General features: G+C 37.1%; 2 protein-coding genes across 4 annotated transcripts; one reads left to right on the top strand and one right to left on the bottom strand.

Moving 5' to 3' along the window:
* Positions 1-290: 290 nt before the first annotated feature.
* On the bottom strand, positions 291-22,476 carry LOC133523110 (myotubularin-related protein 2). Its single transcript, XM_061858623.1, has 13 exons — positions 22,107-22,476; positions 21,538-21,726; positions 19,587-19,661; positions 18,458-18,643; positions 17,235-17,450; positions 16,332-16,468; positions 15,181-15,306; positions 11,355-11,436; positions 10,482-10,652; positions 9,373-9,580; positions 8,543-8,673; positions 7,186-7,272; positions 291-5,388 (listed from the first exon to the last, which is right to left on the bottom strand). The coding sequence occupies exons 1-13, from the start codon at positions 22,230-22,232 to the stop codon at positions 5,242-5,244; spliced, it is 1,881 nt and encodes a 626-aa protein (XP_061714607.1). The 5' UTR covers positions 22,233-22,476; the 3' UTR covers positions 291-5,241.
* Positions 22,477-22,768: 292 nt separating this feature from the next.
* LOC133523139 (dynein regulatory complex subunit 5) lies at positions 22,769-26,476 on the top strand. Of its 3 annotated transcripts, XM_061858653.1 has the most exons (10): positions 22,844-23,465; positions 23,539-23,713; positions 24,228-24,405; positions 24,534-24,721; positions 25,040-25,187; positions 25,292-25,469; positions 25,551-25,764; positions 25,846-25,979; positions 26,126-26,215; positions 26,300-26,476. In XM_061858653.1, exons 1-10 carry the CDS (start codon positions 23,403-23,405, stop codon positions 26,426-26,428), a joined length of 1,497 nt encoding a protein of 498 aa, XP_061714637.1. In that variant the 5' UTR covers positions 22,844-23,402; the 3' UTR covers positions 26,429-26,476. The 3 variants fall into 3 exon arrangements, with proteins under 3 accessions (XP_061714636.1, XP_061714635.1, XP_061714637.1); XM_061858652.1 differs by having other exon boundaries at positions 22,769-23,465; positions 25,292-25,764; positions 26,126-26,209; XM_061858651.1 differs by having other exon boundaries at positions 22,771-23,465; positions 25,292-25,764.
* Positions 26,477-26,593: the final 117 nt, after the last annotated feature.

Below are 26,593 nucleotides of genomic sequence, written 5' to 3'. Positions count from 1 at the left end.
ATAATCAAGTCCTTACATTCTATCAAATATTGCCAAACTCGAGTTAGGCAATGTTTTGCTGACGAGAAGTTTCGGGAAAAGTACATGTCCCGTATTTTACGAAAATTTTGTGGAGATAAAATTTTAAACGGATGTTTGATATACAAGGACTTTAATGGTCGATAGCACATCAAACTAAACTGTTTTTAAATTTGGGGTAAATACTAAAAATAAGACTTATGTTTATTGACAACAATTCAATAAAACCGTGAAAAAATTAATAATTAAACAGGCGGAGAATGAAACTACAATTTATACAATAACTTGGGTACAAGTTTAATATTTATTTACTTAAACGAAATTTATTTACAATATTTTTTTTTGCGTCAATTAACAGATAACATTTACACAGTTAAGAATTATCTGTAAGCGACGATTCTTAATGAAGAGATATAACGCCACATGAAAATTACGATTAATGCATAAATTAAGGTAAACGGGCTGTTATTGAATGAATATACATCAATGAACGAAAGAAAGACATTGTACTTATTCAACGTAATACTTAGTAATTATAATAGTCGTTTACTATGAAATGTTATGCCTACCAGGTACTGTGATTTCCTCCCTACAATGTTTGGAAACCCATACACGTTGCGATTTTAAAATATACGCCATATCAAAAGTACTGTCAACACGGCCACTGAGCAGTGTTTGTAGCACTAGCTGTAGTCAATGACTTTAAATATATAATTATAATATAATTCTTAGTGTAAGATCTGAGTGGACGCTCGAAGCGGAGTGTTCGGCCCGGGCGTGTAGCGTGGCGTCGAGCTCCCGTCGTCGTCGAGCGAGTGATTTGAGCAGCGTGCACTAAGGCCGCACCTATACATTTGCGTTTGTTTAATTTGCACGCCATGACGCCACACGCCGCGCCCCGCTGCACGCCCAAGTCGCCCAACTCGAGCGTCCACTCAGGCCTTACACTGAGTCCGCAACTCAACTCTGTAGAGATTTTGACAGAACAAAGTGCACAAGTGTCATTACAAACTTCAATAGAAATTTGACGTTTATGATGACATTTCCACACTCTGCCAAAGCCCGTGCAGCTTTATATCCCATACTATTTGTTCATTCGTTCCATTCGCCAAAAATGCGAGCATTTATAAATAATTTGAAGAAAACTGCAGATAATATATTCAACAAATGCTTCAGCATATCCATCGGGAATATAACGATATGTTTGGCACTACACGAGTAACCTATGTTTCTACTCATAATCAATTAAAACAATACAATAAATGTTTACAGGTACCATAATACATATAATAATAACACAGTGTAAAAATAAATTACATATATGAGGTTTTACAACAGTATGTACCACGAAGAGTCAAGAAAATTAAACAAACATGGCCGACATAACTATTATCATTTTAACAAAGTCTTATATTTTTCTCTGATTACGTTTCTATGGCCAAGCAAAATAAACTCTCTTTTTCAAATGTGTGACTAAGCCAAAATTCACATACTGATCATCTCCTTTGTATTCGAAAATGAATGCCTACAAAAGTATGCAAAAATCAACAACAATATTCAATCACATCACATCAATAGTATTAATCCAGTGACCGGTACCAGAAGAAAAACTAGTTTACCATAATGAGACATTTAGACATATAAAATAAATAAAATAAATAAATAAAAATGTTATTTATTCAGGTATTAACCCATTAAATTACAATAAAGCAACAATACAATAAAATAAAATATACAATTAAAATATACAATTAAAATTAAGACTAATTATATAGGTGCAGCGGGGAAACCTTGCTCATACAGTAGCAGGTTGTATACACTACTTTAACAATACTGTTCGCCGTTTCGCTCACTCTCCCGACAAACGACCAGTGCCTTTTACGCATTATAGCGTAAAAGTCATCTACTCTGTTCTCGGCGAACATACCAGACGCACTACACCGCCACGGTAGCCGTAACATTGCACGAAACGCGTTGTTGTACTGTACTCGAAGTCTATTGAACGATCGTTTCGTGAAATGGTACCACAGCTGGCTAGTGTAGAACGCCTGACAGTACGCCTTGAACAAAGTTATTTTGGCATATACACACACAGTACAGAAAATGAATGATTTGGCAGTGAAAAGCCTCGTGACGACTTGTGGTACAATAGGTTTGATGAAAAGGCGGATAAAGTTACAGGGAGGGTGTGCGAAAGTTTCAACCCACATCACGGTCGTATGTACATGTAAACTTTTTACCTAACCGTGGGTCAAAGGAGTTTTGGCCACGATGGGACACTCTGACAACACCGATTGTCGCATGTCTGGCGAAGACGAAGATACAGTAAAACACATAATGTGTGAATGTCACGCCCTCGCCAGACAAAGAATGAAGGACTTTGGAGCAGGCTACCTGGAACCAAAGGAATTCAAAACTGTGGCCCTTATCCAGTACATGGAGATGGTCAAAAACGCTCTTGAGTAGTTGACGAATTATTTTTAAGGGCGTAATTGCGCAAAGGATCCCTATGGGGCGAAGTGCATTCGCTAGGCCCCCGAAATTATATGATAAGATAATTGTGGGGTAGCTAAACAATATCGTAAGGTGACAACCGAAAATCACTAATTACAAAAATAAGTAAACAAAAATCAATCTTGTTTTGTTAGAAGTTCACTATGGTTCTGAACTTGTGGTAGTAATTAGTGAGTTTTGGCTATTTTTTATAGTTCATTTTCTTAGCATTAGAAAGAAGGTAAGTGATTTAGACGTGTCTTTTTATTGATTAACACTTTTGAAAAATAAGTCACGGCAAATATGTAACAATTGTAAATCATACACGATCATTTACATTCTTTTACTTCATAAGTACTGTTTACTGTTTTTTTAAGCGTTTTTGAATAAAATGATGTGTCCAGATTGTTTACCTTTTTTCTAATGCTAAAAAAATCGAATTGTAATGATCGTCCCTCTCAACAGTAATTGTAGAATTTGAAATAGAGGTGGACTGTCAAAAAAACTTTGTAGCCATAGTAAATTTACTGCCATCTTTCGATACATGACTAAAACTTTTAGAACGCTATTTGACTTTGATCCTTATCCTTTCACTGATAAAATAATAAGGATCAAACACAAATGGCGTTCTAAAAGTTTTAAACATGTGTTTAAACATGGCAGTAAATTTACAGTGGCTACAAAATTTTCCTTGATAATCCACCTCTATTTCGAATTCTCTTTGATCCCAATCCCAATGTTCAGATGAAAATCACGTTGCGTTTCGGATCCAGTAAAACATATGCACTCCGTGAGACGAACGAGACGAACCGAGAGAAGGTGCAGAGTGGATTTTATACTGGGCTGATTAACAAATAGGAAGGCAAATTATAACTAGAGCTAAGAGAACATATGCATAAGTACATTATTAACTACACTATAACTTCAGTCCGTTTCACAATGTGCCGTTTTCAAGAAAAAGTAACCTTAGGTAACATATTGACGGTTCGAAATAAGATGCTACTGTTATACAGATGCTTATAGAATAATAATTAAAGCAAACTATGTGGTTTCTTTAGCCTGAAAATGTCACATTTAAAAAGTACCGTAAACTCAAACAACTTTACTGCAACAGTTCACCTACGATGCCAGAGTTGTAGTTTTTTTTATTTATTAAATATAACCTTCTTAAATTATAAGACTTAATGTTATTTATGTAAATGTACGCTCGTGTTACAAGCGTTAGACATATAAATTTAGACCACAGTTGCCCGAGTTTTCGGTAAAATTTCGGTACAACTAAAGTTTAACTCATATACACTAAGTAAGCCTTTTATGTAAGTAGAGATATAGTGCATAATTATTTTCCATCTTATTTTCACAGAAACGTACAAACGTGTCTTGCTATTTCAGACAGTTTCGATACAAAAAGTACTGAGGTTGACTGAAATACAAATACGAACGTTACCGAGAAAATAAGATGGAAAACAATTATGTTCTACATCTGTAAAGGGGCCCACTGATTAACAGTCCGCCGGACGGTTTCGGTCTGTCAGTTGTTCGGAACTGTCACATTTTGTTCTGACAGGCCGATACCGTCACTACCGTCAATGAGCAACTTAATAGTGAATATAACGGGTAAATGCATTAATATAAAATACAGACATCTTTTAATTATTTTTGGTTGAGTCTAAATATAATGTTAGAGTACAAATATTTAATCACATAATATACTAGCGAAAAATAACATTTGATTTGCCATTGCCAAGCATCTTGTAACTATGTGTCTCTCGACTGTAAATATAAAACTTCGGTCAAAATTCTGAAACTAGAAAGGAAAATATATGTTTTAATAAAATATTTAAATATAACAGGAATATTGCATAATATACGAGCCAGTTACAAATAGAACGTCCCTCACTGAAGTAGGTCCCTCACTAACCTCGATATCGGTCATAGATCTCAAGGAAAATCTCAAAAAGTTTGTGTTTCTGTCTTATGGAGGGTACCATTATGTACCAAAATGTGGATAATTTCACCACCAACATGGTATACACGTAACGAGATCTGAAGATTTTGAGGCGAGGGGCAGCGAGGTATTGCAAAGCCTCAGTAAGTTACTGAAGGGGCTATATCATGATGAACGTTGAAAAACTGCTCTAAAATGATAGTCGAAGAGCGTCTAGATAGATTTCAAAGGCTTTGATCTCTTACACAGCAGTTATATTCTAAAGCGCAGTGAATCACGCGACCCGACGATACAATGCTCAACAAAATTGCATGTACATATAATGAATCCACTTATTAAAGCTTTCGCGATTTAAACTCATTATTATTTAACAAAAGTAATAAGTTTATAAATTTACCTCCGAAACACTGATTATACACGATTAAGTACCGTTTTGTTAAATAATAATACAACGTGTTACATCAGCCACTGAAAGTTGGATGGGTACACGTTGTATAGTGAATTCATTCATAAAATGGATATTTTGCTGCTGGGTGTACATAATGACATGATTGACCGACTCGCTTCTGACGTAGCCGTTATTAAATGTTAAGTAAGACCTCATGCAGGTTAGACGTGGTGTGTGTTATCCTACGTGGCGGCGTGAGCTGGGCTCGGCTTGGTTAATACAAAGTTTGATCAGTCTCTGGCAGCAATAATTGTACACACAACAACCATTATGATATAATGACGTGGCAGTCTGACGTAGCCGTTCTCGAATACATACGACCCGACGTGGCATGTTAGACGTGGTGCGGGCTGGCGACGCGCGGCGGCGTGAGCGCGAGGCGGTGCTGGCGCGCCGCGTGGTCGCCCGCGGCCGCCGCCACCGCGGCCTCCAGCTGCGCTCGGAGCGCTACCAGCTCGCGGCTCCGTTGGAATACTGGGTCCTGTTGCAAAAAGATCTTATTTCATGCAGGTGTACTGAAGGACAAAGGGCTATATTGTTCCCACGGGAGTTATGGATTGTGAAAAAAAGCTATAGCTCCCTAGGGAGCCATGTAAGTTTACTTTTAAAATAATGTAGTTTATTATTTAATTTTTCTTATATTTAAAATTATTTAATTCGATTAATTTAACAGCCTTTTAAAATATTTCTACATAATTTCCAGTGGCTGACATAGTGGCTGAATGCCGAAATGGTCAATGCCTTCGATACCTAACCTGTCAAGAAAATACAAAATGGCGGACGAATGTTTTATATGTCACCGTATTTAAGAATTATTTCGCTTAAAATCTAGTTTTTTCTTCAGAAATGTGATGAAAAACATTTTTATGTAACTCCGGAGGTAAGAATATTGCAAACTCGGGTCTTTAATTCCCTCCAGCCTGCAGCTGACGGGAATTACCAAAATTTCACTTACCCCCATCGTTGCATAATGTACTATAAATTATACGCTTTTAATGACAGTTTTGAATGATTCACGGTTAGTTTCACTACACTTAACACGCACGAATGAGGGTAGACCGAGCGCGGTCTACACAACTTTGACACCCACCCGCTATCTCCAGTTACCCGTGAACAAGATGCATGTAACTGCGTCGAAATATCGGGAGCTCAAAAAAAACAATATAAAAGGTTATCACGGTTTATATCCCGGTCGATTTAAGTCTAGTTATACGCTTTTAAGTTATCATCAGGGCCCGTACATGTCATGCCGTTGACGGAAAAATTACGGCACGCTGAATATAGTATGATTCCAATTAGTATTTTCGTAATAATTAATTAGTTGACAACATCTTTAGTCAACTGATACAGATAGTTGACAGTCAGTAGAGAAACGTCTAACTGACTTTCATAATTATTGCCAATCAAATCAACTAAATAATAGATTATTAGTTTATGAAATAATACATATTTTTGAGTTTTAACAGTTTATTTTACGTTACAAATATTTATACGCTACGCGTCAATATGTTAGTTATCTAAATTGTGTAATGTTATAAATAAAACTCCCTGTATGTTAAATTACGTCATTTTTGCGTCAACGGCATGAAATGTACGGGCTCTGGTTATCATTATGGAGAATAATCGGACAAGCACCCGTACACAAGCCGCGCAAAAGGCATTGGATTGGGCATATCCCCAGAAAGCCTGACACCCACCAGGAAGATGCCTGGAAAACGGTAACATGGTCGCCCTAAATCTACTTGACGCCGTTCCGTGGAGCGAGAGTTGGGTGTATTGGGGATGGGGTGGGAGGAGGTTACCCAAGCTGCTCAGGACCGGAGTCATTGGAAGAAAATGGTTCAAGCCCTACACCCCAGCAGGAGGTAACAGGAGGAAAAGAAGAAAGTTATAATTTCACCCATTCAAAAATATTGTACATGTGTAATGCAAAGGTACTAGAGTCTATGCGGAAAGAGAAGAGTCGTGGAATGTATGGGGCCTAATACATTTCACGACTCTTCTCTTTCCGAGCAGACTCTAGAACTGACTGCAACATACTATTGTATTTCAGTTTTTCGACAGCAACAATTAGATAAGAATATTGAAAGAGAAATATACGAGTAAATGAAACAATAAAATCCTTATCGAAGCATGGTATCTGGATTAAATCGGTTATAAGTCAAACTTGATATAGGTACCAATAATAACACTATGATAACTATTTCAACATTTGTATCTTTGACTACAGTTATAAACGTGAAATAGTTATATAATAATTAATAAATATCACACAAACCTGCTGTCTCATTGTAGGGTTCCATCGGCAATATAACGCCTTCCACGGCTTGATGACCCTAAGCGATGCCACCGGCACAAGTACCACCTGAATAAAATACATGTGTATCAAATCTTACACACAATTACACATCGTGTCATTCACGAAGACGCGTGTCTTGACACGTAATGTCATGTTATTAAAGGCTAGATTTGACAAATTTGCGCGTCATCGTGGATGACATGAACTATACATATAATGCTATGAAAAATTGCACTCGGTATGAGCCAATATTTGTAAGCAAACCCAGATGCTTTCAACGTCACTTTAGGAGAAATGTGTGTAACACAAATACAGTTTCCCGTTTATGTAGTGATTACGGAGCTCCAAATTACCTGAATATGTCAAGCATAATGGCTCTCAGTAACGTTTGAGCGCCAGTGACCTATCCTGAAGGCGTGCGGCTTCCTCACTAGTGACCGCTATTACGGAACTTATGTACGTAATATCATTTTCCATTTACAAGCTGCCTCTTGGAAAAAGGTAAACATCGTGAAAAATCCGGTAAGGAGGAACCACAATAAATCCTATTTTCCACTCTGGCCAAAGGCTTGCCACTTGCCAGCCTTGGTTTGATAACCCTGGAGCGAAGAAGACAGCGTGGTGACCTCATTGAAACTTTCAAGATCATACATAATTATTACGACTAATCTGAACTTAAGGACCTGTTTGTAATGAGCAAGAATCATCGTCTAAGAGGCCACCGCTTAAAGATTACTCGCGTTCCCAGCACAAGCAATCCCGCGTCGTGCGCGAGGGGAATAAATTACCAGAAGCAGTGAGAAATGCTCCTTCAGTGAACAGTTTTAAAAACAGACTTGACAAACATTAAAAATTACCAAAATGAATATTAATCGTATAAAAAACCAAGTGCAGTTCACGCATTAGCTTTCAACTGTTGTATTAAACAATATCCCAGTCCAGTGTAACAATAGCCCAGTCTTGCCGCTCTTCTCAAACAGAGACGCTTGGGGTGGCTGGGTCATGTGCACCGGATGGAAACCTCTAGAATACCTCGACGTGTCTTGCTTGGTGCAGTTGCGTATGCTAAAAGGAACTTTGGAAGACCGATGCTGCGCTTTAAAGACTGTTTTATGCGAGACATGTCAGCATTTGAAATCGACCACCATGCCTGGGAAACCTTAACTGAAGACCGTGATGGATGAGGCAAGCGAGTTGTGGAGGGGAGAAGGCTACCAAGCCTGGTTTAATGAGATAGAGCAAACCGGGACTGGAACCTCAGGTGGTATAAGCTTTCTCTGCCACAGTCACCAAACCCTGTAATGATGATGATTGATGATAATAATATAATATATACCTGCGGCCGCGAGTAGGGTCCGGGCGGGGACGCGGGCGCTGAAGACGCCGGGCCCCAGTACAGCGGGTTCAGGTACAAGTCCTGCCGGCTGTTGATGTACGACCACAGGGACACCGTCTTGGTTCTCACCTCTATAACAGACGAATACAGTTATATTATTGATACATTTTGGCTAAAAATCAAAGTCAATAAATGTAAACTCTCGTCATGAACCTAATATAACAAGATCTCTATCCCTTCACTATGAACAGAACAATTCATACTTGCAAAGTAAATAGGAATGTTATCTGGCTGCGGGTTTTTGCGGTACATAACGTAATTTGGGTGCCATTTGTTCCCAGTTGTTTCCAGAATTGAGCGACACAGATCTTCCGTTACGTCTTTACTTGTAGTATTTGTTGTAAACTGACCGATTTCCTAAACATGTGTTAATTTAGTAACAGCGTCCGAGTGAACAGAAACGTGCCGAATCTACACAAGTAGAGATGGCCCAGTATGGTAATACGGAGTCGCTTGCTGAACTGTTACTGTAGCTGCCACACGCAGTCAGCCCACTGCACAATTGTTATTGTGGCATATTTGCTGGAAGTTTATCAACCTGTGAATGAGACAGCTAACTTTCTTTGACTCGTTCCCTCTCGGTGTTGAACTGGAACGTGCCGAATCTGCACGAGTAGAGGTGATCCAGTATGGTGATGAGCAGTCGCTCGCTGAACTCGAACGCTGTAGGGAACTGCTACTGTAGCTGCCACACAAAGTCCACCCAGTGCACAATTTTTATTGTGGCATATTAGCTGGAAGCTTAACAACCTGTGAAGGAGACAGCTAACCTTCTTTGACTCGTTCCCTCTCAGTGTTGAACAGGAACGTGCCGAATCTGCACGAGTAGAGGTGATCCAGTATGGTGATGAGCAGTCGCTCGCTAAACTCGAACGCTGTAGGGAACTGCTGCTGTAGCTGCCACACGCAGTCCACCCACTGCACGAATACTGGAGAGCGGTCGGCGTCAGAGTGGCGTTCGTCGCCGTGTCCTATACGCTGTGGGCAACATTTATATTATACTTCTTTGTTTTTATCACAAAGGCTAATATATTCATCCAGACTTCTACATATAAATCGAATTAATAAAATAAATGTAAAAAAAAAAAAAAGATTTTCATATGATGGAAAATGGAAAAATCATTCTTATCAGTTTCACTAGGTTGATAGATCGTGTCATTTACGAAGACGCGTGCACGGACTCGTATTGTCATGTTATTAAAGGATAGATTTAGATTTAGATCGGCACTCTGGCGGCAGAAGAATGCAGTAATGCCCCCTATTGTGTTTGGGGTTTTAAAACTAATGAGTATTAGTTGACTGTGGGAATAAAAGCACAGTCAGCCATAAAAGCTCACACCAAAGATGATATATATATTTTATTGATAGAAAGCGCTGGTGGCCTAGCAGTAAGTTAGAGCCTGCGACTTGCAATCCGGAGGTCGCGGAATCAAACCCCGGCTCGTAGCGCCTACTTACTTATGTGCCTAATTTTCTGTAAAGAAATTGTTTTATGTACCAACCTAATTTTGACATGTAAAATACTATGTTTTATGAATAAAAATCTGAAATCTGTACCAATGAGTTTTTCGGAAATTATGTACGAAATATCATTTGACATTTACCAGTCGCTTTTCGGGGAAGGAAAACATCGTGAGGAAACTGGACTAATCTCAACCAGGCCTAGTTTACCCTCTGGGTTAGAAGGTCAGATGGCAGCCGCTTTCGTAAAAACTAGTGCCTATGCCAAATCTTGGGATAAGTTGTCAAGCGGACCCCAGGCTCCCATGAGCCGTGGCAATATGCCGGGACAACGCGAGGAAGAAGGAAAGATAGAAAACGTTCGGATACAACGAAATAACTCAAAAGGAATTTTTTAACATCGGACTTGCAACCTTACCAGCTGAAACTTGTGTCCAAACGAGAGCCACTCCTTCTCTATGAGGACCTCGAAGCCCCGGAGCGTGCGGTAGTAAGGGTCCAGCATGAGCATCGCGAGGGCCGTGAGCTGCGCCGTGCGGTCCCAGCCGTCCGAGCAGTGGACCAACACTGACGTCTTGTGGTTCTCAACCTATCAACAGATGTTGTTGGTGTTAAAATTGTTTAAAAAAACATAAGGGGTATAATATTTGTGTCCGCGGCCGACAAAACATCCCACTTTGTCGCTTGCCATAAGCAAAGAGAATTTGTAATAGAGGTGTATTGTCAAAGAAAACTTTGTAGCGACGTAAATTTACTGCCATTTTTCGATACATATTAAAGCTTTTAGAACGCCATTTGACTTCGATCCTTATTCTTTTACTGATATGAGTTAAATTTGTTAAATATCAAAAAGTGGCGCCATCTAATAGATCAAAGATCAAAGGCAGCATTGTTTCAAGCGATAGCGCCATAACCATTAGGTAGTGCCCGGTAAGATGTCGCCACTTTTTGATATTTAACAAATTGAACGCATATCAGTGAACGAATAAGGATCGAAGTCAAATGGCGTTCTAAAAGTTTTAATTATGCGTCGAAAGAGGGCAGTAAATTTACTTAGCAACAAAGTTTTCTTTGTCAATAAACCTCTATTTCAAATTCTCTTTGTCATAAGGACGCCTTGACAGGTTACCAGCAAATCTGTCATCATTGTTATGGTAAGCGACAAAGACCTTTAACTAGACTTCGACACATATGCTGATTTAAAACATAAAACGACAGTAGGTAAATAAAATTATCACAATCTTATTTTTAAATGTTTATTTATAATTACTCGTACTAGTATTAAGTATACCTTGTCAACAATCCGCACAGCGCCGGCCAAGATGCATTTGATGTGTTTCAGCCAACAACTAGCCTCTATACCGCTGAACCATCTGAAATGAGAATTTTACATACAAGTGAAGGATACTCTAGAGAGAATTAAAGGGTCTAGCCGCAATCCTATAGTGAAACTGCCCCTGGCTGAAATGTATACCTTTCTTAGAAGCGTTAATTGGCCTTATTATAAGATATCATTTTACAATATTTCAAGCCTGGAATCCCCTTGGTTTGGATAAAAAAACAAAAATATATAAAATCTTTTTTTATTTTTCTAAGCTAAAGTAATGGTTAGATTTTTTTGAAATTCGGATTATACATGGCACTAATAGCAATACATTTTCAAAAAAAAAATCAAGGTTCTAACTTATTTACAAAGGCCTAAAAAAATATTTTTTTTTGTTAAAATTTTTTTTTTAATTATTTACAAGAGGGCGACAACCTCAATTTTTAGGTATTTAATGCGCAATACAATATTGTATGAAATATTTTTTTTTCATAAAAATCCATTTGTGGCAACAAGGTAAAAATGCCCCTCTTTTCGCCATCATACTTTATGAAGCATCTATATACCTTCTTAGACATATGTCGAGAATGTATCTATATTTTATGATTAATGGTCGTAAGACGAATGGCCTGCATTAGTAAGACATTTTTATCTTGTTGCCACAGATGGATTTTTATGAAAAAAATATATTACAGTACATATGGGGCTACTTTATAGCACTAGTGCGAGAAGTAGCATATTACGTTACTGTGTCGAACATTTAAAGGGCCATATGTACTGTAAAACGTTGTACGATACACGTGCGAATAGGTAATTCGCAACTCGTGTCGATTTAAAACACTCCCTTCGGTCGTGTTTTAATTTATCGCCACTCGTTTCGAATTTCCTATTTTTCGCACTTGTATCGTAATGTACTATTTCATACAATATTGTATTGTGCATTAAATACCTAAAAATTGGGGTTGTCGCCCTCTTGTAAATAATTAAAAAAAAATTAAACAAAAAAAAAATATTTTTTTAGGCCTTTGTAAATAAGTTAGAACCTTGATTTATTTTTAGGGTTCCGTAGCCAAATGGCAAAAAACGGAACCCTTATAGATTCGTCATGTCCGTCTGTCTGTCCGATTATGTCACAGCCACTTTTTTCCGAAACTTTAAGAGCTATACTGTTCAAACTTGGTAAGTAGATGTATTCTATGAACCGCATTAAGATTTTCACACAATAGAAAAAAAAAACAATAAATTTTGGGGGTTCCCCATACTTAGAACTGAAACTCAAAAAATATTTTTTCATCAAACCCATACGTGTGGGGTATCTATGGATAGGTCTTCAAAAATGATATTTAGGTTTCTAATATAATTTTTTTCTAAACTGAATAGTTTGCCCGAGAGACACTTCCAAAGTGAAAAAAAATGTGTGTCCCCCCCCCCCTGTAACTTCTAAAATAACAGAATGAAAAACCTAAAAAAATATATGATATACATTACCATGCAAACTTCCACCGAAAATTGGTTTGAACGAGATCTAGTAAGTAGTTTTTTTCATACGTCATAAAATAAAAATATTATCTATGGATAGGTCTTCAAAAATGATATTGAGGTTTCTAATATCATTTTTTTCTAAACTGAATAGTTTGTGCGAGAGACACTTCCAAAGTGGTAAAATGTGTGTCCAAAGTGGTAAAATGTTGAACGAGATCTAGTAAGTAGTTTTTTTTAATACGTCATAAATGGTAGGGAACCCTTCATGGGCGAGTCCGATGTGTTCTGAGACATTTCTTATTTTATTGGCCTCGGTATGTAATCTACCATTGCTGTACGTAACTACGTAAACATTCCTATTATGAAATACGCAATACTGCATTAAAAAATATATACTTAGTGTAAACAATTTTTCTGCTCGACTAGCTGCTGCTCGTTAATACCTACTAAATGGTTGTAAAGGCGGAAGTACACAATGAGCCAAGTACGTTGGCCCAATGTGTAACCTACAGACGCCTTAAGTCGAATGGCCTGCATTAGTAAGACATTTTTACCTTGTTGCCACAAATGGATTTTTATGAAAAAAATATATTTCATACAATATTGTATTGTGCAGTAAATACCTAAAAATTGAGGTTGTCGCCCTCTTGTAAATAATAAAAAAAAAAATTAAACAAAAAAAAATATTTTTTTAGGCTTTTGTAAATAAGTTAGAACCTTGATTTTTTTTTTGAAAATGTATTGCTATTAGTGCCATGTATAATCCGAATTTCAAAGAAATCTAACCATTAGTTAAGCTTAGAAAAATTAAAAAAGATTTTATATATTTTCGTTTTTTTATCCAAACCAAGGGAATTCCAGGCTTGAAATATTGTAAAATGATATCTTATAATAAGACCAATTAACGCTTCTAAGAAAGGTATACATTTCAGCCAGGGGCAGTTTCACTATAGGATTGCGGCTAGACCCTTTAACCTCATAATGTAAAAATGCCACGAAAAGTGCTTCTTCTTTGTCGTTGTACTCTTTGCAGAGCGTCGTGGTCAACTGCTGACATCAGGCGCCGATGTTGCTTGCCGTACGATTTTTCGCCATTTTTCATGGTTGGGATTCATAGTAGATTTGATTTGGTCAGTCCATCGCATAGGTGCTTGATGAATAGTACTTAGGAGCTTAAGAAACCTTTTTTCACCAATAGCTGTTTAGTTTAAATTATGAGTTTTGGTCATCTGCTCCGTGTAAAGGGATCAAGATCTTAAAACTAAATGTTTGTCTGCCGATGCTTTGCCACTGATTTTAGTCTAAGAGTAGGAGATACGTTATAAGGAATATCTACCCTCATTTGTTATTTATTTGTGATAAGAAATAAATGATAGATAATATTCACATTGTCACATTGAAAATAGGTTGCTTAGTAAAATTGCGTAGGGACAGACAAAAAAAAAAATGTTTACTTTTTTATTGTTATTTAATCGTTTATTATATCCTATGAAGGCTTATTTTATATATAATCTAACTGTAATAGGTTTCCTTATTAAAAAGTTGGGCCAGTCCATGGTTGCCTACATTAACCGATTTTTGTCTAAAATTTAGGCAACCATGGACTGGACGACAACCGTACGCAAATATCAAATATTTATTCAGCAAATAGGACACAGGGGCACTTTTACATGTCCATTTTTACAAACAATATAAAAATACAATTACAAATATGGAATCTATGAAATAAATGTATAATGTCTCTAAATGTCAAATTACACAAAAAAAAAACTATGATAAAAAAATAAAACCAACAAATACTAAAATTCTTTAGAGATGTTTAAGTCTCTAAGAGTCAGAGTTTAAAAAAAAAACATTAAATTATTCTTAGAGGGTCTACAAGACTTGAATTCTTATATAAATAATTAAAAGACAAGAAATTAAATCAGACAAGAACCGAAACCTATTTGCAATGTTTCAATGTGAAAATTATCTATCATTTATTTCTTATCACAAATAGATAACAGATGAGGATAGATATTCCTTAAAACGTATCTTAGACCATAAAAACGAAATCGTGAGGCCTTGGCTAAGCTTAAGCATTCTTGACAAACTTGATCCCAATAAGGACAAGTTCTATTATTTATTCTCGAAGTTGGAATCTGAATTCACGAAGTCATTTGGGTCCGACTCTATTGCAGTTAAGTTGCGTTCAGCTTTGCGTGTTTAACCTCAACCTGTGATGAGTTTGCCATGCGAACCCCGTTTCTAATTCAGGATGCAACTAGAAATTGACTGGTGAGGACGAGTGTGACAATGGTCCCGCACTTACCTCGTCTGATCGATCTGTGGGAAGCATAATTCCTTTAGTTTCCTCAAGCTTTCCCTCATCACGTGAATGTTGTGTATGTCCAGAAACACCAACTCCGCGTTCTGATACGCGTCCTCAGATTCGTACCTGTTTACGAACAGTACATATTAATACTTTGAACTCAATAACGACAATAATGAAGAAATAAAATTGGATATCGTTTTATATATTTGGCAGCCGTCCGGTTTTTTATCCCATAGTCCAGTATTCAGGCCATTGCTTTCACCCAATAGCCCAGTTCATTTCAGATTCCATCAACTCTCAAATAGTCCTTACACCCTGGCGGGTGCTGCCTCTGCGTGCGTCCCATGACAGGGCAAGGGCAGCATCCGCTCGGCGCACCCCTTACATGAGGGTAGATGAAAACATTACGTGATCAAATAATGTAGGTTAAAGTCAGGTCGCTCAGCAACACATCCAAGCGGTTTTAAAAGTATTTGGTTGGTTAACCAGTCAATGTTATAGGGAGCGTGCATGAACTGTAGGAGGCAGCACAGGAGCTGTCAGATTTATGGCGCGAAGCGTAATTGTGAGGTTTATTGTTCCGATGTAGCCCACAAGATGGCAGAACCTACTATGCACAAGAAAACACTTGACGTGTAAATGTGCCTGTTTATGGTTCCGATGCAGACCACACGATGGCAGACCCTCCAACGCGCACGGTCCCTATATAATAATTCAGCCTATATAAGTACCACTGCTGGGCACAGGCCTCCTCTCATGTGCGAGAGGACTCGGGCTATAGTCCCCACGCTAGCCCAATGCGGATTGGGGACTTCACATACACCTTTGAATTTCTTCGCAGATGTATGCAGGTTTCTTCACGATGTTTCCCTTCACCGAAAAGCTAGTGGTAAATATCAAATGATATTTCGTACATAAGTTCCGAAAAACTCATTGGTACGAGGCAGGATTTGAACACGCGACCTCCGGATTGAAAGTCGAACGTCATATTCACTCGGCCACCACCTCTTAAATGCAGTAAATGTTATATCTAACCGAAAATTTACGAATTGTTTGTTTACCTTTATTTAATTACCTAAAGAAACAGTTTACGTATTGACCGATCTGATTGGATGAAACCTTCCTTCGGATCGGCAGTTGGCACTTACCCGCCGCCCTTGGCCTTGTTAGCGATGGCGTTGGCGCTCGGCCGCGCGTCCATGATGAACAGCTTGTGCGCCTGAGCGTTCGCGTCCATGATCGTCTGGATGTACCGCTCGTCGTCACGGCTGCGCTTGCCGCTGACCTGTGGAAAGGTTAAAAATGTTGAGAAAAGACAATTAACTTCACTTATGATGGTATTATAAAATTATCAATAGTAGATCAGTCTGTAGCGTGTTGCACAGAGAGAAGATGTATCCGGCATTCGACAGCGAAATTGCTCGCACCTATTCGCAAGTGTGGTCAGTGTTAAAAGCGTTGCGTATAGAGATTTGAGCAGCGTGCACTGAGGTAGTGGCCTCATGTGTTTGCATTTATTTAATATGAACTCTTATCCGCTACGTAACGGATTCCGAGGTTGCCATGCTAACGGTATGAAATATCAAATGTAAAGTAAACCCTAAATGGCTCAACAATTAAAGTCCGTGACTGTACAGTCAAGGTATTAAATATATGATACGGACCAAGTGCCAAAAATATTTATGCCTATACATATATTAAGGTACTGTGTACAGTCAGCGTCAAATACTCTGTAGCAGTCAAAGTGGCCAAATAGTTCGGTACACCATACTAAATATATGGTGTACCGAACTATTTGACTACTTTGGTTGCTACAAAGTATTTGACGCTGACTGTACAGTCACGTCTGAAAATATCGATACGAAAAAGTGCCATTAATATGTATACACTACCTTAATATATGGGCAATAAAGTCGTGTATACATATTTTTGGCACTTTTTTGTATCGATATTTTCAGACGTGACCGTACATGTTTTTGTCAGTTTGTCCGTATCGATATTTAATACCCTGACTGTACTAGCCAACCAAGTGGTCTGTCTGCAGTACTCACCCCGACCAGGGGCTGGCTGCACCTCGTGATGGTGGCCTGAGAGCTCGGGTGTATCCAGGCGAGCACCGGGATCCGGCCGCGCGACCGGAACGCCGCGACGGAGCGAAGCTGCTCGTCGTTGGCCGCCGCCGGCACCGCCCATACTGCGGGATAGCTGTCGCACACTTCGTACTTGTCGTTTATGCGAGTTATACGCCACATGTCGTTGTTAACGCCCTAGAAAATAAAAAGGGCAAAAGTTTGTTATGAAAATAATGTTGGCTGCAACTCAAAAACGGACAGATTTACAGAATCTGCACAAAAACATAGGTTACTATAATACCTATATCCAGCTCTTACAAGCAGGCAGCTGATTCTTTCTCCGTCCGTTTCTTCTTCTGGGACACTTTTTTTCCAGAAATTATAATCAAAAGGGCTCATGATTATGAGTAAAATCTGAAAAGATTTTTAGAACGCTTCTTCGGGTAAATTTTAATAGGTCACTTAACATAGAAGTGTCCGTTGAAGATTTTTAGAACGCTTTATCGGGTAAATTTGAAAAGGTCACTTAACATAGAAGTGGCCGTTGAAGATTTTTAGAAAGCTTCATCGGGTAAATTTCAGTAGGTCACTTAACATAGAAGTGGCCGTTGACTTAGAGCCCCGATTTCAAAAGACCGTGAAATTGTTAATAATCCCTTTACGTATTTCAAAAATAGTATAGTAATAGTATAGGAGCACCTGCATGCCAGCTTGGACCATTCGACTCAGTCCAAAGGCGCGCTGTACGAATCGTCGACGATCCCAAACTCACAAGCAGTATTGAACCTTTAAGTCTAAGGAGAGACTTTGCCTCCTTGTGTGTGTTCTACCGCTTGTATAATGGACTGTGCTCTGAAGAATTGTTTGACATGATGCCAACGACCGCTTTCTATCACCGCACCGCTCGCCGTCGTTCATCCTCACACCCTAGAATCTAAATGATCGCGTACTGTGCGGTTTAAAAGGAATTTCCTCCCGCGAACGCTTCGGCTGTGGAATGAGCTTCCTGCCGAGGTTTTCCCGAGGGGCTACAGTATGGGGTTCTTCAAAAAAGGAGTGTACAGGTTTTTAAAGGGTCGGCAACGCGCATGTAATACCTCTGGTGTTGCAGGCGTCTATAGGCTACGGTGACTGCTTACCATCAGGCGGGCCGTATACTAGTTTGCCACCGTCGTGGTATTAAAAAAAAATAGTATACGCACCATCCTCCTCAACTCGGCGATAGGCTCGTACACGTGCCAGCCGTCCTCCGAGAAGCTCTCCGTGTAGCTGAACGCGAACAGCGGCTGCCGGTGCGACAGCGGGAACGCGAGCTGCTGCAACTTCTCGAAAATGCCGCGCCGCGAGTGATTCTCTTGCTTGTGCGCGAAACGCAGGTTCCGCATGTCCTGAGAACATTTTTTTGTATATTTGGCTAATTGTGATCGTGAGGTCTGATATGGGTCTTGAGCACTTGGTAGCATATAATGCAGTGAAGTATCCAAAATTTATTGTAGGTGTAAATGTAGTGTCAAAATTGAAATATGTGCCGCCTAAATTCAGGGTAGATTTCAATTTGAAGCTCACTATTAGATGTATATCGAAAGTTATCTTTTCATTAAGATTTATTTTCTTTACAGAATGGTATCTATTTCTTAACGCTCAAGGCCTACTTTAATTCTTATACTTGTATTACTGTTTTCTTTTTTTTCATCTAGTGCAGATGTTCCTCTGCCCATATTAATAAAACATAGTAAGTAAAAACAAAACAAATATATTCAAAGTTTTAATGAAGTTCAATATGAAACGAAGATACTTAACTCCTAAACACATAATACACAAACAATATATTATTATTATTATAATAATAACAAATAAACAAATGGTAAATTGAGTCAAATAAACAATCAAATCAACCAATGAATCGAAGTTAATAGTAATTAATGACATTCTCTGGTAAATAGTGTTTTCCTTAAAAAAAAAATACTTTTTCCCATATTAGTTACAAGTTCAGTTATGGACATTGTTTTATCATGCCGATTCATGCCTCAACACACTTATGAAGTTTTTTCCTTATACAGTTATCCTGCATATTTCCTTTAGTATTACCCAAGGGAAAAGATAAGCAATGCATGTATGTTTAATATTATTTTTATTTTACATTATGAACCATATGTAATTACAAATTTCTATTTTATAATTATTGCAATGAATTTATCCGGATTATCATGTTACTATTTGAATTTATTTATGATGATAACAATATAAATTCTTACGAATTGACATGAATGTATTTGCACTGCATTTGTATGTTGTGTAATAAATAAATCTCAATCTTAAAAATAACTTTACCTTGCAAAATACTTCAATTCCATAAGAATTTTCGCCTTTAGAAGAAGCTCCACCCACTTTTTCAATTCGGGATACCTATAAAATTAAGTTATTTTAATGTGTTCCATACAACAAATCAAAGAGTAAAGTAAGTATATAACAAACACATTCAGTCATCCATCATCCCTACTCAGTGGCGGGACAAGACCAATATGTGGGCAAGGTGTATTTAGTGAGGTCCTCTGGTGGCGCAAGTTATACTTATTTGAGGCGCGAGGCCTCTTGGACCGCGAGGCCGTAGGCGGTGGCCCATGTCTACTACTAATACTATAAATGCGAAAGTAACTGTCTGCCTGTTACATATTTAATGAAATTTGGAAGGGGAAGGACATGACAGTTTAACCACTGAAATTATTATTCTACGCAAACAAAGCCAAGACATTTGCTCAAAACATATAGGCGTCATAGGTCCTAAATGAACCTCCAGGGTGCCCTAAGACCAACAACAAATGAAGTCATAGGCAAATACGTTGTAGGCTTGTCTGTACTAGTGAAGGGTTTAGATAGATGCTCCATATTTGAAGTTTACTCCGTTAAGAAAATTTAATGATACCCCCCACTTAATTGTCATAAAAATTGAGTATAAATAATTTCAGTATCAATTAGTTAATGCATTATATGCCGCTTGTCACACACATGCAAGAGAATGTGGCTTATAAATAAATGAAAACTCATAAGAGCTTAAAGACAGAAATGTGGGTAGAGGTATAATGCTTCACTATTTATTTGAAACTGTGACACACTTTTTAGTTATTACTTCAGGCAAACCCTGTGTCTCTTCTATGCGTAATCCTTCCACACTATGAAATGTAACTGACACAACAAATGTCATAGTTTAAACAATAGTTAACAATACAATAATATAAGTTCAATAGAAACATTAGAACTAAGCCAATTAAAAATCCTAGTGCATGGCCTTGTAAAAATTATAAAAAAATCGCAATGCTTATATGATTCATATTGGCAGTGTTTTTTTTAGCAAATAGGGCTCAAGGGCACTTTAGTGGTCAAATTTATACAGTCTCTAAAAGTACAAATACTAAAATTCTGCAGAGATGTAATAGTCTCTTAGTGGCAAAGATACATTGATTGAGTAAGATGTGTAAAATCCAAGACAATTTTATGCTTCGAATTTGACAGGTAAACAAGATTAGCACTGAACAGCTCCATACATTTCGTGGTAACTCTTGACTGTTAGAAGTTGACATTTGACAATTCAGTGACTGCAAAATCCACCATTTGTATTGGATGTCAAACTAAGGGTCTCAGAGACTGTACCTATATTACAATCAATTCTCTTTGCTTAGTGGTAAACCTAAAATATATGAATGTATAATAAACAACAATCATCAAAATAATGCTTAGAGATGTAAAGGGTCTCCAAGACTTGAATTATTATATAAGTAATAAAAAGACAAGACCTGAAATCAGACAAGAATTGAATGAAGTGTCTAAGGTTAATGCCACACAAAAGTAAAGTTACATACTTATACTGTAACATGTTTAGTTCCAATATCCTCTGTACAAATCATAGATTTAGTATATCAAAGATGAAACACAAGTATAGTTGTACTTTCTCGAGAATGTTCTCCGTTTTGTATGGGGTAGTAAACAGAGAATGTTCCAAGCAACTAGATAATAACACACTTTTGGACCAATTACAAGCAAGATGTTGCTATATGATAATAAGATGAGTAAGCTTTATTGAGTTTTACAAGATGGAGCCTTGAGGAGATGAAATGCAATAAAATATTAGACTGACTTTCATGATGTCATTGAAAGAGAAAAGAAGTATTACTTTGGTAATGCTACTACCAACACTATGATTCACAATTTTTTTACCATACACTAATTTTTCATATAAATCTTTTGTATAAAAAATTAAAAGACAGTGTATTTAAATGTTACTTACAACACCCAGCGGCACATTTAATGTACTGTGAATAGCTGCAGCATCCATAGGTCTGAAGTGTAGCTGATAGTTTGTAACTTTTAGGACCCCTCTTGAAGGCCCGTTGTATGGACACAAGTATGCCACATCTCGAGCCACTCCCATCACCTTCTCACCTTCCAGTAACTGAATGTCACCCAGTACATGAGGCTGTAAAAACAAATGCTGTTAGCAAAGTTGATTCATGTGGAGATTGCAATGAATTTAGTACTGAATAGCTGTTAGCAAAGTTGATTCATGTGGAGATTGCAATGAATATAGTATTGAATAAAGTATAATAGTGTTTTATACAGGCCTGGAACAATTTGCTGTGCTGTTTCTGACTGTGAATTCGATTAACAAACAAACAAACATGCATCGTTTTTGCTTTGCTCATGGTTACTTATATTTTATTTATTTCCAACACAACGTAAAGCACCCACAACAGCTGACAGTAAACTAATCACAGGTAAGCCGGGTTAAAGCCAGAGGAAGCGAACTGTTATAATATACATTGAATAAGAATAAATTAATCCTTTTAGGAAACTTACGGAGTCCTGTCCGTGTTTAGAATTCAATGAACTTGATTTTGAATCCGAATCCAAGGAATCAGAACTAGCGTTTTTGGACAACGAAAAGTCCGAATTGATTAGTTCTGTACTATTATGTTTATCCATTGCTAATATTCGACACGATTAGTGGATAAGTAAGTAGGAGTAAAGTGAATATCCTGATTACAACATTAACAAGACTACAATGTGAAAATCACTTTATGTAAGCAAAACGCGCCCATGTTGATGACAAAATATATTTCAGCACAATTAAAAATATACTTTAACATATCTTCATACAGCTTATAATTGAAAAATGCCAATTCGATTAGTGCGCATAGACAGTATAACTAAGTATAACCATCATAACCAGATTTTATATGCTATGACAGTTGACAGTAGCTAAAAGGAGTATTGTGAGATACAGATAGAGGCAATAATTTCCAAATTAAAATTATAGTTCAAATGAATATAACTTATATAAATAATTTGAAATCTTTGTAACCCTTTTTATTTATAGCATGTTACGGCCTTTCTTACTAACTACTCATATTCTCTCAGAAAATACTTTTGGGTGTGTTACCAGCGCGCATTTGTTTTACCCCAACTCATAAATAAAATGTACAGTAGTCCAATATAAATAAACGCTTGAACAAAGTTGAAACTGTATTTAAAACCTGGTATATGAATAAGACAATGTAAATAACATACAACATATACACTACTTTATATAAACAAACATAAACACTGTAGTAGGTAATGATAATAACCCTTAGTAACCAAACTAAAGATACAGTACATGTAAGCTTCACTCGCGTCGTATTGTTGTTTGATCATTACAACGTTAACGAATATAATTTCTGTTAATTATTATGAAGTTGCAAGAAAGTATTAATTTTAATACTTATTTGGCATACAAACCACCAAAAAATATTGAACCAGATAGAAAATTAATATCGGAATCTTTCGATTGGGACGTTAATCACCCGAAATCACTTGCAGTAATCTGTATTGAAAAATTAAGTGAAAACTGGATGGGTATGTAACTAAGGTTTTTTTGCAACAGACTGCACAGTATTAATATTGTAACTTTGTGGCTAATTTTCAGGATATCCAAAATTAGAGCATTTTACTGCGAAAGATAAGGACTCATTCTTACAAATATTGGATACGCAGGTACCTCTGCAAATCCTAGTGGATAACATTAAAAACGATATATTTTGGAAAAGATGTTATAAATCTCGATGGACTGATTCACCACTAATTACAAATGAAAAAAGATGGATAAATGTTTTTATGGAAAAACATTATGCAGATATTTTAGAAAATATGAACCCCCGTCAGTACGATCCAGAAAAGGTACAGTCGTTTCCACTTTTCCAGTACGACTAAAATGACTTAACATTACACTATAACGATTTTATTTTTACAGGTTACTCTTCTGGTAAAGCTGTGTGGGCCGTTTATCCAGTCGTTAAGCATTCGTAGTTTGGTTCCGACGGATATTCCAGTACAGAGAACGGTTTCACCTGAAATGGCCGATCTAATTACTAGCCAACAGCAGTCTGACACCAAGCCCCCGAAAAAGAACGAAATTATTACCAGAGGTAACTTTTGACCTACCGGAGCAAAGGTCTTCGTTTTTGGGCAAAAATATACCAACGTTTTTTGTTGATTCCATTTTGAATTTGTTTCAACTTGTCATAGTTTGTCAGATGCCACTGTGATCGCCCACCACTACTTTACTATTCAATCTATTCATAATATATATATAATGGTGAATTAAGCAGGTAAAAGCCCACATATTTTAATGGTTCCCAACACCTTAGAACTAAATAAAGATCTTATGTATTATTGGTTATGTACTTATGTCTTTAGAGTCAGACCAAGATGCATGTGTCAAGTACTCGTCATAATTTTATAGAAGTTTGGCGTTTAAAATAAACCGCGCACTGTCGAGGATATCAAAATCGCTGCCAACTTATCTTGGTTTGACTCTATTTTTCTTTAATGGTAACAGTGCCATCTGCGTAAAACTTTATAGATTTGTAGTCATTAATGTATTAATTAATTATTAGGCAGTAAAGAGCATTAATTTTATATTTGTTTATCAACTTTTAGACCACATATCTCTACACGCTGCTTTAGGAAGTTTATCAAATTTGGTCGAGTTGCATGTTACATATCAACTTCGACATATAGACACAGAATATCGCAAAGATCAATTCCAATTTACAAACAACGATGCAAAGAATTTAGCTCGTGGATTAGAGAAGTGTTCTCAACTTAAAATAGTAAGGTAAGTAAAGCTTACTTTATTCAGCTAAGAATTATGTTTTGTTTCATTACGTACGAAACGTACATATTTTGCATAAATTAAACCAATTTTGTGTTATTACCTTATCTATATGTATTCTCATGTTACAGGATTACTAGAAGTGATATGAATTGTCAAAGGGTTAAGTATATTTTACGAGGACTTTCTGATAGTCAATATTTGGAAACATTGGATTTTAGCCATTGCAAAATAGCAGACGAAGGGGCTGCTTCAGTAGCTAAGTTTATATTACGACATGAAAATTTACGAAGCCTTATTTTAGCAGATAATGTATTTGGTAAGTTATAAATACTGAACTTGTAAACTCAATGAATGTGAAGTCTAGGTACTTATAACTCATTCGTGTATTGTCACTTACACTTACTGCCAAGCTTGCCAAACAAATGATATTCTAATACGTCTAGTCATACGAGCCCAAGATTAAAACAATTACTGGTGTTATTACTTAGTATTCCGGGTTAACTATGTTAAGTTCCATATAACAGAATGAGTCTTAGAGCTGGTAAAAACATCTTAGGCATCTCAGCTTAGGATATTTCTACTGTAGGTATACTTAAGCTACGTTTATTTATTTCTAAAACTTGTTTTGCTTTAGGTCCTCCAGGGATTGAAAGTATAGCACATGCGCTGAACCATGTTAACTGTTGTATTCGCAATTTGGATTTGAGATTAAACAGCAGACTTGGATCGGAGGGCATAGCTCACATCGCAGTAACAATAGCCAGAGGGTGTAATTTGACATCGTAAATTATTTTCACTATGTTATACCTATTCCTTAAAAATATCTAAACCTTAAAATAAAGATAGGCAATTACAGTAATATTAATGTGAACACTTTTTTTTCAAGCTTGAATATATCGGGATGTGGCATTAACGCCATGCCCCTAACCAAAGCACCAGCAGGTGTATGGTCAACAACGAGTGCTGATAGTCCTCCGACTTGCGGCGACCTTTTAGCTAGAGCTATTGGCTTAGCTAAAACACCTTTACGAGCTTTGGATATAAGTGTGAACGATATTGGATCTGTAAGACTGAGTTACAAATATGTACATCCATGTATACATTGTGGCTATTGTTGTAACTTAATTTGTGGTTTATATTTTCAGCCAAGTGATAACAGTTTGTCGAATGCCATTTGTCTTAGTTACTTGATAGATGTCAACCTCAAAAGATCTGGAATGTCGTCAATGGCAATGGCTATAGGTGAATCTGCTGCTGCAGCACAAAGGTTACGAAGAGAAGCAGAAAAGGGTATTCGATTTAGGAGAAGTGCTGGGAGAGTATTGCAAGCCCGAAGAGTTGCTAAAGGAATGAATATAGGTATTAAATCACTTTCTTTGAAATATTCCATTTGTGAAGGAATTGTAAGGAGAAATATTTTTATAAACTATTAAATTACAGATGCAGATCCAGTATTGTTAGCACAGCAACTCTCAGCTCGTGCTTCTATAGTATCGGTTACGTCAGAAGATGGCATTTACTGTATGCAAACGCAGCCACTACCAGGAGAATTTAGCTTTGTTCCTATGATGAAGGTAAATAAAGTCTGTTAAATGTTGTCGGCTGAGATTAAACTCCAATCTGTAAATTATCAGAACTAACAGTAAAATCACTCTTTCTCTCTCTCTCAAAGTGTCATTAGTTTTTTGACAACATGTAATCAATTACTTATTTGTTGCAGAGTCCATTACCATCGTCAAGAACTTCGTCCATTACTGGTCCTCCGACGTCAAGACGATCCAGTCATCATATGATTATAGAACCAGTAAAAGTATTTTTTTTCGATAAATACAACGTTATCATAATAATAGTTCGTGAAAATACACAGCGAGATAACTTAATATTTATTTTTTAGGAAATACGACGTAGTGCATTAGTTCGTCGAGGTTCAGATGGATCATTGTTGCAATCACGCGGTGAAAGTGGCCCACGACACATAAAAATATTTGTTTCCAATGAGCTTGTTAGATCTGAACATTACTAGTCTTTAAGTCTTTAAGCTTATCTATCGTTTTTATGAAACAAATAAACCACTAAAAATGTATATCTTATTTATTACCCTATAGTGTCCGTAATATTATTTAACTGGCAACACTATCCATAGACAAGTTGGTCCTCTTTCGTTTTGTTTGATTTGCTTTTCACTTCA

Source organism: Cydia pomonella, chromosome 1 (assembly GCF_033807575.1).
Source record: "Cydia pomonella isolate Wapato2018A chromosome 1, ilCydPomo1, whole genome shotgun sequence".
Classification (NCBI taxonomy): domain Eukaryota; kingdom Metazoa; phylum Arthropoda; class Insecta; order Lepidoptera; family Tortricidae; genus Cydia; species Cydia pomonella.
This window is presented reverse-complemented; position numbering and strand designations above follow the sequence as displayed.

What these genes read in the sequence shown, in the direction of transcription:
- LOC133523139 (XM_061858651.1), top strand. Translation starts at nt 23,403, where the DNA reads ATGGAAAAACATTATGCAGATATTTTAGAAAATATGAACCCCCGTCAG. An exon ending in GAACGAAATTATTACCAGAG is followed by an intron (nt 23,714 to 24,227) that starts GTAACTTTTGAC and finishes ATCAACTTTTAG; the next exon opens with ACCACATATCTCTACACGCT. An exon ending in TTTAGCAGATAATGTATTTG is followed by an intron (nt 24,722 to 25,039) that starts GTAAGTTATAAA and finishes GTTTTGCTTTAG; the next exon opens with GTCCTCCAGGGATTGAAAGT.
- LOC133523110 (XM_061858623.1), bottom strand. Translation starts at nt 22,232, where the DNA reads ATGGATAAACATAATAGTACAGAACTAATCAATTCGGACTTTTCGTTG. An exon ending in GAATTGAAGTATTTTGCAAG is followed by an intron (nt 18,644 to 19,586) that starts GTAAAGTTATTT and finishes AAATGTTCTCAG; the next exon opens with GACATGCGGAACCTGCGTTT. An exon ending in GCAGCCAGCCCCTGGTCGGG is followed by an intron (nt 16,469 to 17,234) that starts GTGAGTACTGCA and finishes ACCTTTCCACAG; the next exon opens with GTCAGCGGCAAGCGCAGCCG.